This window comes from Prunus mume, linkage group LG5, assembly GCF_029339155.1.
Source record: "Prunus mume cultivar Tortuosa linkage group LG5, ASM2933915v1, whole genome shotgun sequence".
NCBI classification, from domain to species: Eukaryota; Viridiplantae; Streptophyta; class Magnoliopsida; order Rosales; family Rosaceae; genus Prunus; species Prunus mume.
This window is the reverse complement of record NC_142702.1, coordinates 21,615,450-21,630,346: the sequence shown is the minus strand read 5'-3', so window position 1 is coordinate 21,630,346 and position 14,897 is coordinate 21,615,450. Positions and strand designations below refer to the sequence as shown.

Below are 14,897 nucleotides of genomic sequence, written 5' to 3'. Positions count from 1 at the left end.
ATTAGATTTTGTATATGCCTGTGCAGATTGCATATTATTGAAAAGGAGCAAGCAGACATGGGCTTTGCTATAGAGTATGATGTTGTGCTTGGTTAATTCTTTTACATTCAACTCAGTAATATAAAGTTTATATTTGATCTCATCGTAGACATATCTTTTAATTTCATTTTTGTTTCATAGCTAACTAGCTTTTTCTAATTTCATTTTTGTTCCATAGCTATATAGCTTTTTCAATTTTATTTTTTCATGTCGACATTCTAGGGTAAGAATCTTGTTTAGTGAATGTGTCTGCTTTTTTTCATTAACTTTTTCTTTTGGTTTATTTTTCAGTGAAATATCTAGATTGACAATTTTGATTAACTATGATGGGAGGTGGGTTAACTTGACGTACGAAAATTGCAAAACTAAAGGAGTACTCGTTTCAGATAAAATTACAATGGAGGCGCTTCGGAAGAAAGTGTACAACATTGTGAATGTGGACCCAAATGAGTATGAGATAACTATGAAAGTTATATATGAAGCAATGAAAACTGCATGGCCGGCAGAGATAGCTGATGATGATGACGTGAGATCTTTTATTTTTGAAAGTCTTTCAAGTTCCTACAAGATTCCATTGTGCATTACATTGAAGGGTAAAATGTGGAAGCAATCAACAAGCTCCATCGGTTGACGTCGGACAAGAATCAATGCCAGTGGACCTCAACGTGAGTACTTTCAAGTTGTTTTAGAAGATAATCATGATTCAGAAAATGACTTGGGAAACAAAGAATTTAAGGACTCTGAATCTGAAGTGGAAAACAATAGAACGCAGCTAGATAAGTTGCACTGTGAGAACATGCAATGTGAGGATCTGGCATATGTAGAGGCTGATAATATATTCCAAGATAATGCTGAATTCAATGAATTGTGTGGTGACAACAACATGGGGTGTAATGATGTACCAGCTATCAGTGTGCAGTTTGATGAACCCAACTCTGACAAACCAAATTCTCTGCACTGAGTATATCCCTCAAGAATGAAAATACTTCAAAAGGGGTTCTATGATTTTCAAGGTGAGGCAGCCAAAATGGATTCACATGTGATAGAATGGGCTGATAAGTTGGTGCAAGAAAACAACACAAAAATGTTATCATTGCAGGTAATTTTGTTTTTGTTTTTGTTTTTAGAATTGAAAAAACAGATTGGACCATTTGATAAGTTAAATGATTGGTACCCGTGCAAGGAAAGTTTAGCAAGGGCTTCTTTTCCTCTCGCAGGATATGGTGGCTGAGATTGCTATGAAATGGACCAAAGTTCTGAGAACTGGAGCACTTGGGGTAAGATTCATGGGTGTTGATCTAAACACAATCATGTTCAACATGGAACAAGGCCAAGACATGACAGAGGTATGCTTCTTTCCCCCCACACTAGGTCTTTTGTCCTCCAGATCTAAGAGAATGAGGTTCCCTTGTGTCCTGCTGGAGAAATTGAAAACTCCTTGATTGTAGATGTCTTTCATTTCTTAAGAATGTTTTTTCACAACAAATAGAAAAATCTGAAAAAAATCTTGGGCATGGCTTATCTGTTCCAGAGCTAAGAGAGGTGTTGCATGCCATTTAAACTCATGTCTTGCTTAGCATACTTTTTTGAATTGATGAGCTTATTATTGCAGATCATGAATTTCTTTGATTGGATGATGACCTGATTATTGTAGAGATCACGAGCTTCTGCGTTTCTTATACTGTTTTATCCCTTTCTTTATCTCCATTCTCCAGTTGAAGGAGTTTGTGTTGAACCGACCAGAGGCCTATGAAATAAAGATCGGCGATCAAGTTTTTCGAAGACCTGTAGATCCTCCATTGGAGGGAGTTGTGGAGAAGCTCCAGAATGAGAAAAAGAGAGTGGAGAATGAGAGTCCAGCAGAGAGCAATACGCATTTGAAAGAGGAATTGTAGTAAGTTTTCTGACATGCAATATAATGACCACTAATTTAACTCCATTGGGGGAGCCACTCCGAATATTCATGCATTACTATTCAAGTGGATTTTAGGCCGTTGATAAAGCCGGCGTGATTAGTTATCGCAAACCATTTCCTGTGTTTTATTTCTTCGTTTTCACTTTATCAATAAATACGACCCCGTTCCATATGTCGTTTTCTACCTACACCTTTAACGACGGATTTTTACTAATCGTTTATTTACTCCGTCCCTTTTTCCAAACATTAAAAATATTTAAAACGATTACATTTGGGTAAAGCACATCATATTTTACAATTTTATTATAAAATTACTTTTAACCCTGTCCAAGTAGCGTGCGAGGACGAGATAGAATCATGATAGGTTTTAGAATAAGTTTAATTCTTATTAGCTTCGTGAATTTACAAGTTATACAAACTTCTCATTTTATTAAGTAGTATCTTTACTAGTGAGTGACTATTTATCCTTGCATCCGAGATTAGAGTTGATACCTTGAGTGCATAAATGGAAACTGCTCAATTTATATTAAATTAGACTTGTTTTTTCTAATTCCACTAAAAGAAAGATGTGCAAGTCATTTTTTTCGATATAACATGTAATGCATGTAAAAAATGCCACGGATGTATATTGGTGTTACAATCAATGCAACATCGGGCCCAACCCAAGTTGCAAAGTTTTAAGCCCCACATTTTCCAACATGAGGAACTCCACACACTATGCTCAATTTTTGTCATAAACATGGTGGGTTGAATCAAAGTTCAATTCTGTTTGCTTTAATTTCATCAATTCTTTTTTTAAAAACAATCGATCACCGTCTAAATTATTAGCAAAAAATAATGGGGGTTTCTCATACACATTACCAATATGTCATAGAGGTGTTTGAACATGAAACCATTGGTGTGCAAATTAAAAGTCTTTTCCACTGAACTATACCTCGGTGGCATAATTTCATCAGTGTTTTATTTGTATATTAGCCCCTTTTTGGTGAAATATATTAGTCTTTTTTTTTTATGTAAAGCCAATAAGATAAAAATAACCATTATACCAATCATTATTGTACAACATAATATGTCTAGTAACGAGTTTGCATGACACGTGTGGATTTCGAGTGATTGCCTCTCTTGCACAACATGAGAGAGAGAGAGTTGAGAGAGCCTCTTTTTCTTTTTCTTTTTTTGGATTTCTTAATTAAGAACAATTATACATCCCTAAAATAAAAGGCATTCCTATATTTTGTACCAAATAGGCTGGACCAGATGGCCAGTGATCCAAGGATCTTGTTGGGAACAATTGGGCCTCATTTCCAAATTTGTTAGTTTGAAATGGAGGGGCCTGCTTATTCCGGCTTGAACTTCTCCTATTTGATATTTGACACCTAGATGAAAAAACAAAAACAAAAACCCATAACACGAAAATCCCCTTTTCTATTAAAAATGTAAGTTCCCTTATTTTCTTTTGGTACCTTTGATTTATAGGTTGGCTTGACTTGACTTGACACTCCGAAAAACTAAAGATAAAAAATTTTGGGTGAGGCGCCCGCATAAATTTCTCGCTAAAGAGTGCGCTATTATGTGTTATGTTTATTTGTCTCTATTAGTTAGTTATCAATAATTTGATGTTATTATAAGTCAAGCGATAAAGAGTAGTTGTTCTAACATTTAAAGCAATATGTTCGGTTACCTTACCCCGAACACCATTTGTATAAAATAAAAAATTAATACCATTACGAATCATGGATGATAATGAGACCATATGGTTGTTGGTAATTTTACTATACATTGTGGCAATAAAACAATAATCAAATATAAAATAGAGATACTCAAAGTAAAATTATGATAATTTTGGTTGGCAAGAAAATGAATGCAGATGATAGTGATAGATACACCTTGCCAAGAAAATTAAGGCAGGTACGGGCAGTACAGTGAATGATTTATTAGGAAGAGAAACAAGTATGTAGAAGACATGTGCACATGAGTTCATGGCCCATTTTTGTACGTTAATCCAATAATACATTATCTGATTGCAACCATTGAGATTATGACCCAAAAATAATATACTTATTAATTATAATTCGTTTTGCCATAACTTGATGTGCAGCTCTTTCTAAAGCGACATGTAAATGTGCACTAGTAGGAGATAATAGGAAATTTTTTTGTAGCTAATACATATTTTTTTGTGCTTAATAGGAAATAATTATTGGATCTGTCACTGATACTATGTTGTATATGATGTATTAATGAAGTGAATTTTTATACAAATATATGATTCAAATTGATATTCTAACATAAGAGTGACGGATCGATCTATAAGAGTGTGAGAAACAACTTGATAAACTGAATTACGAAGTTAATTAACTTTTTTTCTTAAAAAAAAGAAAAGAAATGAAGAAATAAAAGGAAACAAGAGAAAAACAGCTACAAGGACAGTTGATGTAATTGAATGGGTGCAAAATGGTGTCTGCATCATGAATATCACACTTGATTGAAAAGAAAAGAGGTATATTTCAATATGAAAACAAAAGAAATTGAATAGGAACACCAATGGTGGCTTTGATAGAAAAATCCAAACAAAAGGTCAATGAAGGAGAAACCCACATACATTATAGAGAAGATAAGATTATATTTTAAGTCTGTGGGTGTGCATGCTTAGTGGGGGAGTGAAAGGGGAGACAAAGATCAAACAGTTTTGGGTCCCCTTGCTCATCTCCCTTAAGCATTACCTTCCCCCTTGAACAAAACTCAATTTGACAAATTGACATGAAACAACATCATTCTCTCTTTCAAATCAAACCTTTATGTGACCATTTACAAAGGAAATATCTTATTTTCATGATTTCTTTTCATTCTAATTTATTTCTTCATATTTCAACCCCAAATGCAACTTGAAAACCAGGACTAATTCTAGATAAAGCCATATGAAGAATGCATAGTACATAGGTATACCCAATTGCCTAACCTATAGTTAGGCAGATACTTTAAGTGGGTTCTTAATAAAGCAAAGAATTTTCTCTTTCTTTTCTTTCTTTAATGTTTGCACTCTTTTCAGGGCTAGTTATATCTTACATCTCTTTAGAGTAGGGTATCGAAAGATTTCGTGTCTATTTTGAAAAGGTAACAAAGCCAACTCTAAAAGTTACGAATGGTTACATTATTGGTACTTCTTTTCGTCATACTATCAAATTAACCATTGATTGACCCTTTTAAACACAATAAGATTCGAACCTACAACTTATTGCACCCTACTCTAGTGTTACTTGAGCTAGAGCTCATGGTTTTTTTTTTCTATTAACAATTTACTAAGGTAGGAAGGTCCTCAAAATTTTTAGTATACAAAAATGTATTTGTGATTCTAGAAAGGCCTATTATTTTAAAGAAACTCATTTTCTTTTCTATAAGAGGTGCACTTCTCTTTTTGCAAGAGGCCAAAAAGCCACTATTATAAATTATAAAACAACAAAAAGTTACACTTTATTATTTTTATTTTTGTTTTCCTGTAAACCTACAACTATGAGTGTGTATAAAAATGCCTCATCACAGATTTTATCTTTTGGGCAAGGGGGGGCCTAAACAATTTTCCAAACACTGGCCCTGCCAATGCATCTCACACAATCTGGCACCACAATTTTCAAGCACCAACCATATTAATTTGTTCTTGTCCCTCATCTCATCTGTCTGCACAAACCTCTTGAATCTTCTGTTGACCACCATTTTCTCTCTTTGTGAATTTTATTTTCTTTTTCCTCCTCCTGACCATGACTGCTGGTCTACCAGCAAAAGACCAGAGACCACTTGTTGTCCACCAGATAGCAAAAAAAAAACTTTATTTGGGCCAAGTGTGAATGATAAAGGAGCAGTTGGGGCCATCAGTTGTCTAGGCCTGCCCTAGTCAAAGCCAAATTAGGGTTGCCATCAACTCTCAGTTGAAGCTGTGTGCGCATCAGCATCAGCATCATCATCTTCATGCAGGTGCACTGCAGCCTCTGGGGTTTCTTTATTTTTCGGTTGGGAAATTGATGGAGATGGAGCCCTAACCCTTGCCATGATGCCTTGTTGGTTGGCCAGGGGTCTTACCACCGACGCCTATTTGTCTTGTCCTTTAATTTCTTTCTCTACTGATTGATGATCATGCATTTGGCCTGGCTAGCTTACTCTTCTTATGGACCTTTGATTTTGCTTGTCCTCCCCACAAACCTTATCATGGACTTGTTCAAAGTGGGCATGCCCCACTCTCTCTTTTATTCATTCCCTTCCCTCATTAGTTTCAATTATGTGATGCTTAATTATTTCATTAAACTAGCTTATCTACATTATCCATGTTATTAAGGACAAGTATTGTCACTTATAAGGTTGGTAAAGTAATTATTCATTCCCTACTTATGAGATTTTTGACATGTTCAATTTTCTATATAACAGGTTATCACATTGCGCATGCATCACGTGTGTTGTCTATTAGTTATGCTTAAACTATTTAACAATAACTAAGGCATTGAGATTTTGACCAAAAGAAAGTTACAATTGTTGGGTTTAAGAGAACTTCATTTTGGAAAAGTACATCGCATCCATATTTCGTCAAATTGAAATTTACAATCTAAGATTACTAAATTCATTCTCTATTCTAAGATCTTCTAACATGTCTATTTTCTTTGTGTCATGATTATCACATTGTACATGCATCTCGTGTGTCATCTAAACAATGCCTCGAAATATGAATATGATCAACAAGTAATCTACCCTTAAAAACCAAATTTTTCTAAACCAAAAAGTATTAGTCTTGCGCAATGTTTTAATCATGGTGTTCCACTGAATGAATGATAAGCTTAGCATGTTGAAATTTTGATTAAAGGTGGAAATTCTTCAACAACTACAATCATTAATTACTGTTCCCATGACCACGTCAAGGCAGACATAATCTGTGAATGATTGAACCAAAAAAAAAAAAAGTGAGGGTATATTTTAATAAAAATGTACCCATACTCTATATTAAAAAAAAATATTGTGACAAATTAGCACCCAAAGGAAAGGGGATGAGATTATAAATTTAAAATAATAATAATAATAAAAAAGCTACAGGACCCATAATTTAATTAGATTAGCTGATAATGCTTTTCATAATCCACTAATACAGTATTATAATCGCTAATGCACCTTTAAGCCTTGTTTTCTGAGCAAATTATTGATCTGCAGGGTTCTGATATACTAATTTAAGCCGAGTGAGAGACCACACACATCAGTATGCAGCACATATTCATTAAATAAGATTGTGTTAATCGGGATGCATTAGTTTAATAAAATTATTATGAAAGTAACAGACATTGTCTCACCTTCTCAGCATTACGTAAACCATTTAATTTCTGCAAGATTTACACGTGCATTAAATCAGTAGATGCATGCTGAAAATATATTCATGTTTATTCAGTCTTTAAACTTAAAAAAGGTATTTGTAAGGTTATTACGAGAGATTCTTTCGTTCGGCTGCTTAATCGGATGTTGTCGTTATAAGTATATATATGAGACTAAATTATAGACGTCGTTATATTATGCGAGTGTCTCAGTTATTCGGTACGTATATGAAATAATTGGAAACTTACAATAATTACTTTTTTTTATAATGAAACATACAATAATTGGAAGAAATGCATGAAAAGATCTCGCACTAAAATTTTAATTTGAGTATCAGATATTTATGTACGTGATCACTATTCAAGCATATGCATAGGACCGAAGGGGGTACATGCCCTCTCTCCATTATTTTGATTCCATAACTAATATATCTTTTACTGTAAAATTGGATACAAAATTCCTCTTAAACACTCCTTTCACTTTTACTTAGATCAATGTCTAAATTCTTTTTTGAATTGCATATATTTTGTTGCTAAGATATAAAAGAAGTAGAAAAGGTGGCCACATTAAAAATTTGTACCATTTATTACAAAAAGTTGCTTTGAATTTTATTAAGGTGTCCCACTTACTTAAATTCCCGACTTCATCATTGCGTTTATAGATGATTTTTTATATCAAAATCCCAGATTCTAAAATAATATCCAAATCAAAGACGATGGTAGAAAGCAAAATCACGGATTTTAAAATTGAATAACTAATAAATCAAAAAAGCATTGCCTTCCATTTTACAACTAAAATGAAGAGGGAAATTGTGGTCAATGAAAACTCTCATGGTCAATAATGATGAGATATACCAAATGCCGCCCAAACAGATAACAAGGATAATGACACAATTATGAAATGACAGGATAAGTACAGTTCTCTTAGTACTTAATTAATCCTTAATTACATTACTCACAGTAATTAACCAGGTAGATTAATAGCACACCCACTTCCTATCTCTTTCCTAATTTCACCACGTGACACGTGTGCAATTCTAGCATCTCGTGCGAGCGGGTCACGGAGAGTCAAAGTAACCCACACGGCACAGTGAGCCGCATGGCCCACTAAAGCCATCCCGCCAATCACAGCGCAGATTCAAGCTGACCCCGGGTAATCCGGAGGGTTACAGTCGGTGACTCTATCAAAGAAAGAAAGACCTTCACGGCCGAAACAGAAGCTTCCACTTAAGGCCTTCCTTATTTCGGCATTCTCTCTCTCCCTCTATAAAAGCCTTCGCCTTCAGGCAACGAACCCCAGTTTCTCTCTCTCTCTCTCTCTCTCTCTCTCTCTCTCAATATAACCCACTTTCTCTCTCTAGCCTCCATGGGCTTCCCAGTGGGATACACAGAGGTCTTCTTTCCCAACATCTTTCTCCACACACTCTCTCTTCTGGGTTTCATCCGAAACCTCATTTTCTCGCTCTTCTACTTTCTGGGTCTCTCCGAATTTCTCGAAACCGACGTCGTTTGGCCAGAGACCAGGACCCGTATGCCCGAAAACCCGCCCGTATCGGCCCTCCTGATCCGGGAATTCCTGCCCGTGATTAAGTTTCGGGACCTAGCCGGAGAACGCCCGGAAAACTGCGCCGTTTGCCTGTACGAGTTTGAGGTCGAGGAGGAAATCAGGTGTTTGACGAATTGCAAACACATTTTTCACAGGGCGTGTTTGGACCGTTGGATGGACCATGATCAGAAGACGTGCCCTCTTTGTAGGACGCCCTTCGTGCCTGATGAGATGAGCGATGAGTTTAATCAACGGCTCTGGGCTGCCTCTGAGATTCACCATGAATTTTACAGTGAGTACAGTTCGGTTTGAGGCTGCAGGAATTTGTGGTTTTTTCACTTTTTTACTTTTTTTATTCCGGTGGCATGCTGCGGAGGCAATGAAATGTATATATACATGAAAAATTTGGTACCTAAATACATGAAGATTTGGTGCCTTATTTGAAGAAGAAGAAGAAAAAAAAGAAAGACAGAGAAGAGAGAAAATTTTGGATAATTTCTCTTTGTTTTTGTATATTTTTTATATATTGAAATACAAATGCTATGATTCTCCATCTTTTTCATGAAATCTTGTTTGATATACAATTTCATCCCCAGCAAATTTGTTCTAATATTCTGTGGGTTTTTCTTTGGATTTAGAAGTCAAGTCAACAACTTTAGAAAATGTGCAGGTGGGAATTTTTATTTTTTTATATTTTTTTTAAAACAAAAAAAAAAGGAATGTAGAGGTGGGTCTTGGCAATTTGGTGTAAAAGTGGGCTGCAAATGCCAATTATGATATTGCAGACTGGAGAGTGGAGAGAGGAAGGAGTATTGGATTTTATGTGAAATATATATATATATATATATATATTAATTTTTAATTATTTTTAATCTTGTTATCTATTTTTTTAATGATTATAGGGTGGTGATTGAATTTAGGAGTATGGAGTTTGTTGATGTTGTTGGGCAGGTAAAGGTAACCAATCGATTTATTCGGATCTTGTCAGAGTCAGTGCTATTTAATAATGGCTCGGATATATACATATATATATATATATATAAACTATCAAAAATTTGGAAAATTTTAATGGGGTTTTTAACTTTAGTGGTCTCTGAACTTTAACTTGAGTTTCAATTGAATTCCGAAGTCTTTTTTGAGGTAATTAGGTCATTTAATTTTCTCATTTGTTACAAAAAAGTTTCGAAACGCAATTGAAACTCGGAGTAAACTCTTGTGTCAAGAACTCAATTGAAACTTTGGTATTTATTTGGTAACAGACATCATTTTGGTATGTATATTTTGGTCCATGAAATCTTAGAAATGTGTTAAAACTTCATGTTTGCATCTAATTTGTAAGGTTTTGGCATCATGGCTCATGATGGGTACCTAATTATACGCGTACTCTCTACTTTGACTAATTAATCACAACTTGATATCTATTAGTTTCTTTTTCTAAACTTGTTTGAAAGAGAAATTTATCACATGTTTCTTTCTTTGACATCATCATAATTTTGTTTTAAAATTATTTAGAATTCATCATCATCATCATGCTCATGAGTCATGACTGACTGACTAATATAGAAATTGGGATCTGTGCTTGACATTTCTCAATCTCAGGCTCTGTGAGACAGAGGCTGCCCCTCCTCATGTCAAGTGCTTTGCAGTTCCTAAAGTTGGAAAGGTAAATAAAATTCTATCAGGCTGGCGCAGGCCTTCTCTGCATTGGTCCAGCTATTTATTTTGGCATATTTCCCCACCACACCAGTACCAAAGCCACCTCACCATAAAAATAAAATAAAAAATTTATGGAATTAATGTTCTAGCACCATCCAGGGGAAAAACTTCAAATTTCACCTTCCCAAGTACAAAAGCAAACGTTAATGGAATCTACCTTAGTGGAGAAGGATAATGATTTGGAAGATCAGTGATGTGAAGTTCAAACTCCCATAACATCTTGACTGTGTGTATGTGAGAAAATACCTCTCACTAATTTTGGTATAAAAAAAAAAAAAGAGTACAAAAGCAAATCACCATTAGAAACAGAAAAAAGGAAGAGACCCAACTTAGGACTTGATGAGACGCATGATGAAAATTCACTCCTCTATAATAGTCCCACAGAATGTCAGAAGACAAAGATTGAATTTCATATATTTTGCTTTGTTCTAGTTTGAGATTTGTTTAGTGGAAAAGGATCACATGAATAGGCTCAAAATTGGTTGAGCACTTGGAAGAAACTAAATTGGTTCCCAAAAAGAAGTTCAATTGAGAGACATTGATGGGTAAATGACTGTTCCTTAACTAAGAAACGCTACATATCTATCATTGAACTCAACCAACATTAATCATAATATCCATACCAATTTGCAGATCAAAAATCCTGAACCTACTTCAACACCCACATGAATGAATCTGTCTGCAATGCATGATCAGAATCACTTGGTGGGAGGATTAGAAGAAGGACCGGTACGACTAGGAGGAGGAGGTTTTATCCCGTGGCGGTCCCGGAGGAGCAGATGGAGATTGTGGGATATAACCAGAAGGTGGAGGAGGAGGTACTGCGGGAGGAAAAACACCGGAATCCGCAGAATAAATACCATGTGGAGATTCTGGAGGATGCACAGGAGGAGGAGGCCCTGGACGATATACTGGTTGCCCATATGCTGGTGGAGGCATATAGCCTGCAGGTTGATTTGGATATCCTGCTGGTGGATATCCTGCTGGTGGATAGCCTGCTGGTGGGTATCCTGCTGGTGGATATCCTGCATGTTGATTTGGATACCCTGCATGACCTGGATATCCTGTTGGTGGAGGTGAATAGACAGGCCGCTGATGATGATATCCGGCATGAGGCATTGGCTGATCGATTCGTGACATCTGCTGCATTGGAGGAACTGCCATAACTGGCTGTGGTAACTTGCCATCCCTTTTGTCCAGTTCAAGCTTGTGCTGGGTCTGCATAACTCCACATCAAGGTTTTTTTTTACAAAAAGATTTTAAAATCACCATGAAATTGGGATCTACATGAAAGTACATCCTATCAAAAACACCATTAAGGTAGAGCATGTGTTTCTGGGGGGAGATTAAAATTTTAGTATCTTAGAGTAAACGGGTTCGTGAGCAAAAAAGACTCAGAAGCTCAATGCTTTTAAAATTTGCTTCTTTACTATTTCATTGCATACCTGCATGCAAGCACAGACCCTGAAAAAACAGAACAAGGCAAAGAATCAATACAAGATGTGATGAGCTCTGGACTGAAGGTGTTGTTGAGATCAGGGTGAAATGAAGGCCTTACGAGCAAAAGACCGTGTCGGCTACACAGCTCAACACACTGGAAATATCTGAGAGCTCCCCACTTCCAGTTATGCAAGCAATCAAGGAGCATATACATGCAAGTTGGTTGAGGCAGAGCATAAATCCCTACAAAAGAAGGCCATGTTGAAGTGAAAAGGATGTCAGAAGATGTACAGACAGAGAAAGAGCTGTAAACATAAACATATATATATATATATAGAGAGAGAGAGAGAGAGAGAGAGAGAGAGAGAGATTACAATAATGCAGTTATCGCACGGTGCTGTCTGTATATTGAACTCATCTTGTATTAGAAAGCGTGTCGAGGCAACTGAAGTTGCAAAGCAGAAGCAAACCTGAAAACAATTAACATCCACACATAAACAAAACTAAAACTCTATGTATGTCTATGTCTAGGAAAATGTTGGAATAGAGTGCATAAGGGCAAAGCTAAGCCTGCATTTATTCTTTCAAATTGATGAATACCACAGTGCTAATTTATTCATAAATTTTATCACATCAAAATCAATGAAATTAATACCTCAGTGCCAAGACACAATTCGGGGCAGTGACGTTCGCCACACCTTCCACTGCATGGCATATATCCGGCACAGCATCTGTACCTGTAGTAAGTAACATAGAAGATTGCAGAACTAGTATTCAGGAACCTCAATCTTTGTTTTGATGATCAGGAATATCTAGAAATGAATGTAGTTATTAGTTACCTTGACATATCATTATAAAGAGCTCGTTTTCGTAGCAGGTAAGAAACACATGGACCACTGTGATCATGTTACAAAGAACAAAGTTAGATAATTCACAACACTGAGTTCAGAAAAATTGAAGAGAGTATCACAATGAAATCATTGACATGAAAATATCATAGTATAAGAGCGCTTACCAGAAAGCTGCAAAGCAACAATCTGCAGAACAAACAGAACACAAGAAGATTAAAATTGAAGGTCAGATCATATTCACATAAAGAAAGAAATACCAAAAATCCATACATCTAAAGTAAAGCCATGTGGAGCTGATGATTTAAAAATATATAATTCTAATTTTCCCATTCCTTTTGAGACAAAACAACTACACTTTTTTTTCAATCACTTTCCTGTTTCTCTTTCTCAGAAACCAAACAACTACAAGTATAACCTGCATTAGGCTGCCATCAGACAGAGTGAACAAGAGAAAACAAAAAAGAACTTACGTCACAAGGATCGTATATGCACAAAAGTCAAAACCCATTCAGCCAAAAAAGAAAAACGGGCACTCAAATCTGCATGGAGTCTCAGTATCAGCAGGACTCAAATCTTCGAATTCGTTTCTTCCTATTATTTATTTTTTTCCTCTGTTCCTTTTGTTTTCTCATAAACCAATTATCAAACAGTCAAAACGTAACTAAGAAAGACAAATCCAATTATAAGAAGACCCCTCTGTATATGTCCCATCGGTTTCCTTCTCTGTTTTCTTCATTTGCCTCTCATTTTCTCGGGAACCAAACAGAAACTAAAGAACAATGCACGAACCAATACAAATCACAACTTACAGGGAGTATCGGTAGTCATGGTGCCCATCAAATCGGCGTGCCATAGATTCCTATACCCCTGACGGGTGCGCATCTTCCCCACCTGGTCTTGAATCCCCATTTTCTCACGATCCAAAAAAGCTTCCGAGAACAAAAATTTAACCTAACGAGATCGAAACGGAGACAAACACATAAGCAAAAACACGCGCAGAGCGGCTTTGTGGTGAAAATGAAGCGTTGCGCTCAATGTCACAAAGTTTGAGAGGATTTCATGTATGCATTATATATATATAGGTAAGGTAGAGCGGAAGCTTGGTGGTGGTGACGAACGAGTGAAATTACGTTCGAGGACCTGAAAAAGATTGCATGGGGGAAAAAACACAGGTGGCGTTTTGCTATGTCCGAATATGTAATTCATGGCTTAGGATCTTAAGCCACGTACTATTTTATGAAGATTCTTTTAGTTGAAATAATTCATGCAATTACTTCAATTTATGAAAAGTGCTATGAAGATTTTGTAATTACCATTTTTCTTAGGCATACTATTTGCCTTCTTACTTGTAATGAGATATTTATTCTTTCTACGAATCACAGTTTAACACATATGCAAAAATAATTCATCAAAATACAAAAGGAAAAATTGTTGCACACATGTCACATTGCTAATGGCATAAATGTAAGAGCTCATACTTACATGGTAAGGAGGGAAGTATTTTCCTTTTCGTAATTGGGCTAATTTGGTTTGAAAAGAGAAACTATTTTTGTGGTAGCTTCGATGAAATGATCCTAAAGATAAATTATTATGGAAACCTAACTTATTATATTCTTTCTTTATAAATTAGAAAAGTAAATCTTTTTAAGGGGTCCATGCAAAAATAATTTAGCGTTCTAACTTTTGTATTTTTATTTTTGGGTTATTTGTCGTCGAAGAAAACTTTCTCGTTATTTTTTTTAGAATAAGCGATAACTTTTTCATTATTTAAAAGTAGAGATAGAGAGAATGGAATACAAAATTAATACCTGCAGACTACTACAGGTTGGAGCTTATTTATGCAAGAGAAATAAATTTTCTTTTTCAAGATCAAACAAGCTCATGCAATATAATTTCTTTTGTTATGGGTTGAAGAATAATATAATTTGGGTATTGTTCAAAGAAAAAGGTCTTTAATAAAATATGAAACAACAATTTAAGCTTGATGCCCATTGTCCAATTATATCACTCTTATTTATTTATAAATTTTAGGTTTTTTGGTTGTTGGGGTA

At 35.5% G+C, this 14,897-nt stretch overlaps 3 protein-coding genes across 3 annotated transcripts; 2 read left to right on the top strand and 1 right to left on the bottom strand.

Annotated features, from left to right (window-relative positions):
• Positions 1 to 1,015: 1,015 nt before the first annotated feature.
• On the top strand, positions 1,016 to 2,080 carry LOC103332123 (uncharacterized). Its single transcript, XM_008234819.3, has 3 exons — positions 1,016 to 1,138; positions 1,257 to 1,385; positions 1,755 to 2,080. Exons 1-3 carry the CDS (start codon positions 1,016 to 1,018, stop codon positions 1,932 to 1,934), a joined length of 432 nt encoding a protein of 143 aa, XP_008233041.2. The 3' UTR covers positions 1,935 to 2,080.
• Positions 2,081 to 8,581: 6,501 nt separating this feature from the next.
• On the top strand, positions 8,582 to 9,406 carry LOC103332093 (brassinosteroid-responsive RING protein 1). Its single transcript, XM_008234789.3, has one exon. The coding sequence runs from the start codon at positions 8,660 to 8,662 to the stop codon at positions 9,149 to 9,151; it is 492 nt and encodes a 163-aa protein (XP_008233011.2). The 5' UTR covers positions 8,582 to 8,659; the 3' UTR covers positions 9,152 to 9,406.
• Positions 9,407 to 10,954: 1,548 nt separating this feature from the next.
• Positions 10,955 to 13,868, bottom strand: LOC103332094 (uncharacterized). Its single transcript, XM_008234790.3, has 8 exons — positions 13,656 to 13,868; positions 13,011 to 13,032; positions 12,835 to 12,891; positions 12,651 to 12,732; positions 12,370 to 12,465; positions 12,114 to 12,238; positions 12,001 to 12,019; positions 10,955 to 11,773 (listed from the first exon to the last, which is right to left on the bottom strand). Exons 1-8 carry the CDS (start codon positions 13,753 to 13,755, stop codon positions 11,291 to 11,293), a joined length of 984 nt encoding a protein of 327 aa, XP_008233012.2. The 5' UTR covers positions 13,756 to 13,868; the 3' UTR covers positions 10,955 to 11,290.
• Between the last annotated feature and the right edge of the window lie 1,029 nt (positions 13,869 to 14,897).

Coding starts and splice junctions, on each gene's coding strand:
- LOC103332123 (XM_008234819.3), top strand. CDS start 1,016: ATGAAAATACTTCAAAAGGGGTTCTATGATTTTCAAGGTGAGGCAGCC. Junction 1,139..1,256: donor CAAAAATGTTATCATTGCAG/GTAATTTTGTTT, acceptor TTCCTCTCGCAG/GATATGGTGGCTGAGATTGC. Junction 1,386..1,754: donor AAGGCCAAGACATGACAGAG/GTATGCTTCTTT, acceptor TCCATTCTCCAG/TTGAAGGAGTTTGTGTTGAA.
- LOC103332093 (XM_008234789.3), top strand. CDS start 8,660: ATGGGCTTCCCAGTGGGATACACAGAGGTCTTCTTTCCCAACATCTTT.
- LOC103332094 (XM_008234790.3), bottom strand. CDS start 13,755: ATGGGGATTCAAGACCAGGTGGGGAAGATGCGCACCCGTCAGGGGTAT. Junction 12,466..12,650: donor AATTGTGTCTTGGCACTGAG/GTATTAATTTCA, acceptor AATTGTTTTCAG/GTTTGCTTCTGCTTTGCAAC. Junction 12,239..12,369: donor CGTGCGATAACTGCATTATT/GTAATCTCTCTC, acceptor CTTCTTTTGTAG/GGATTTATGCTCTGCCTCAA.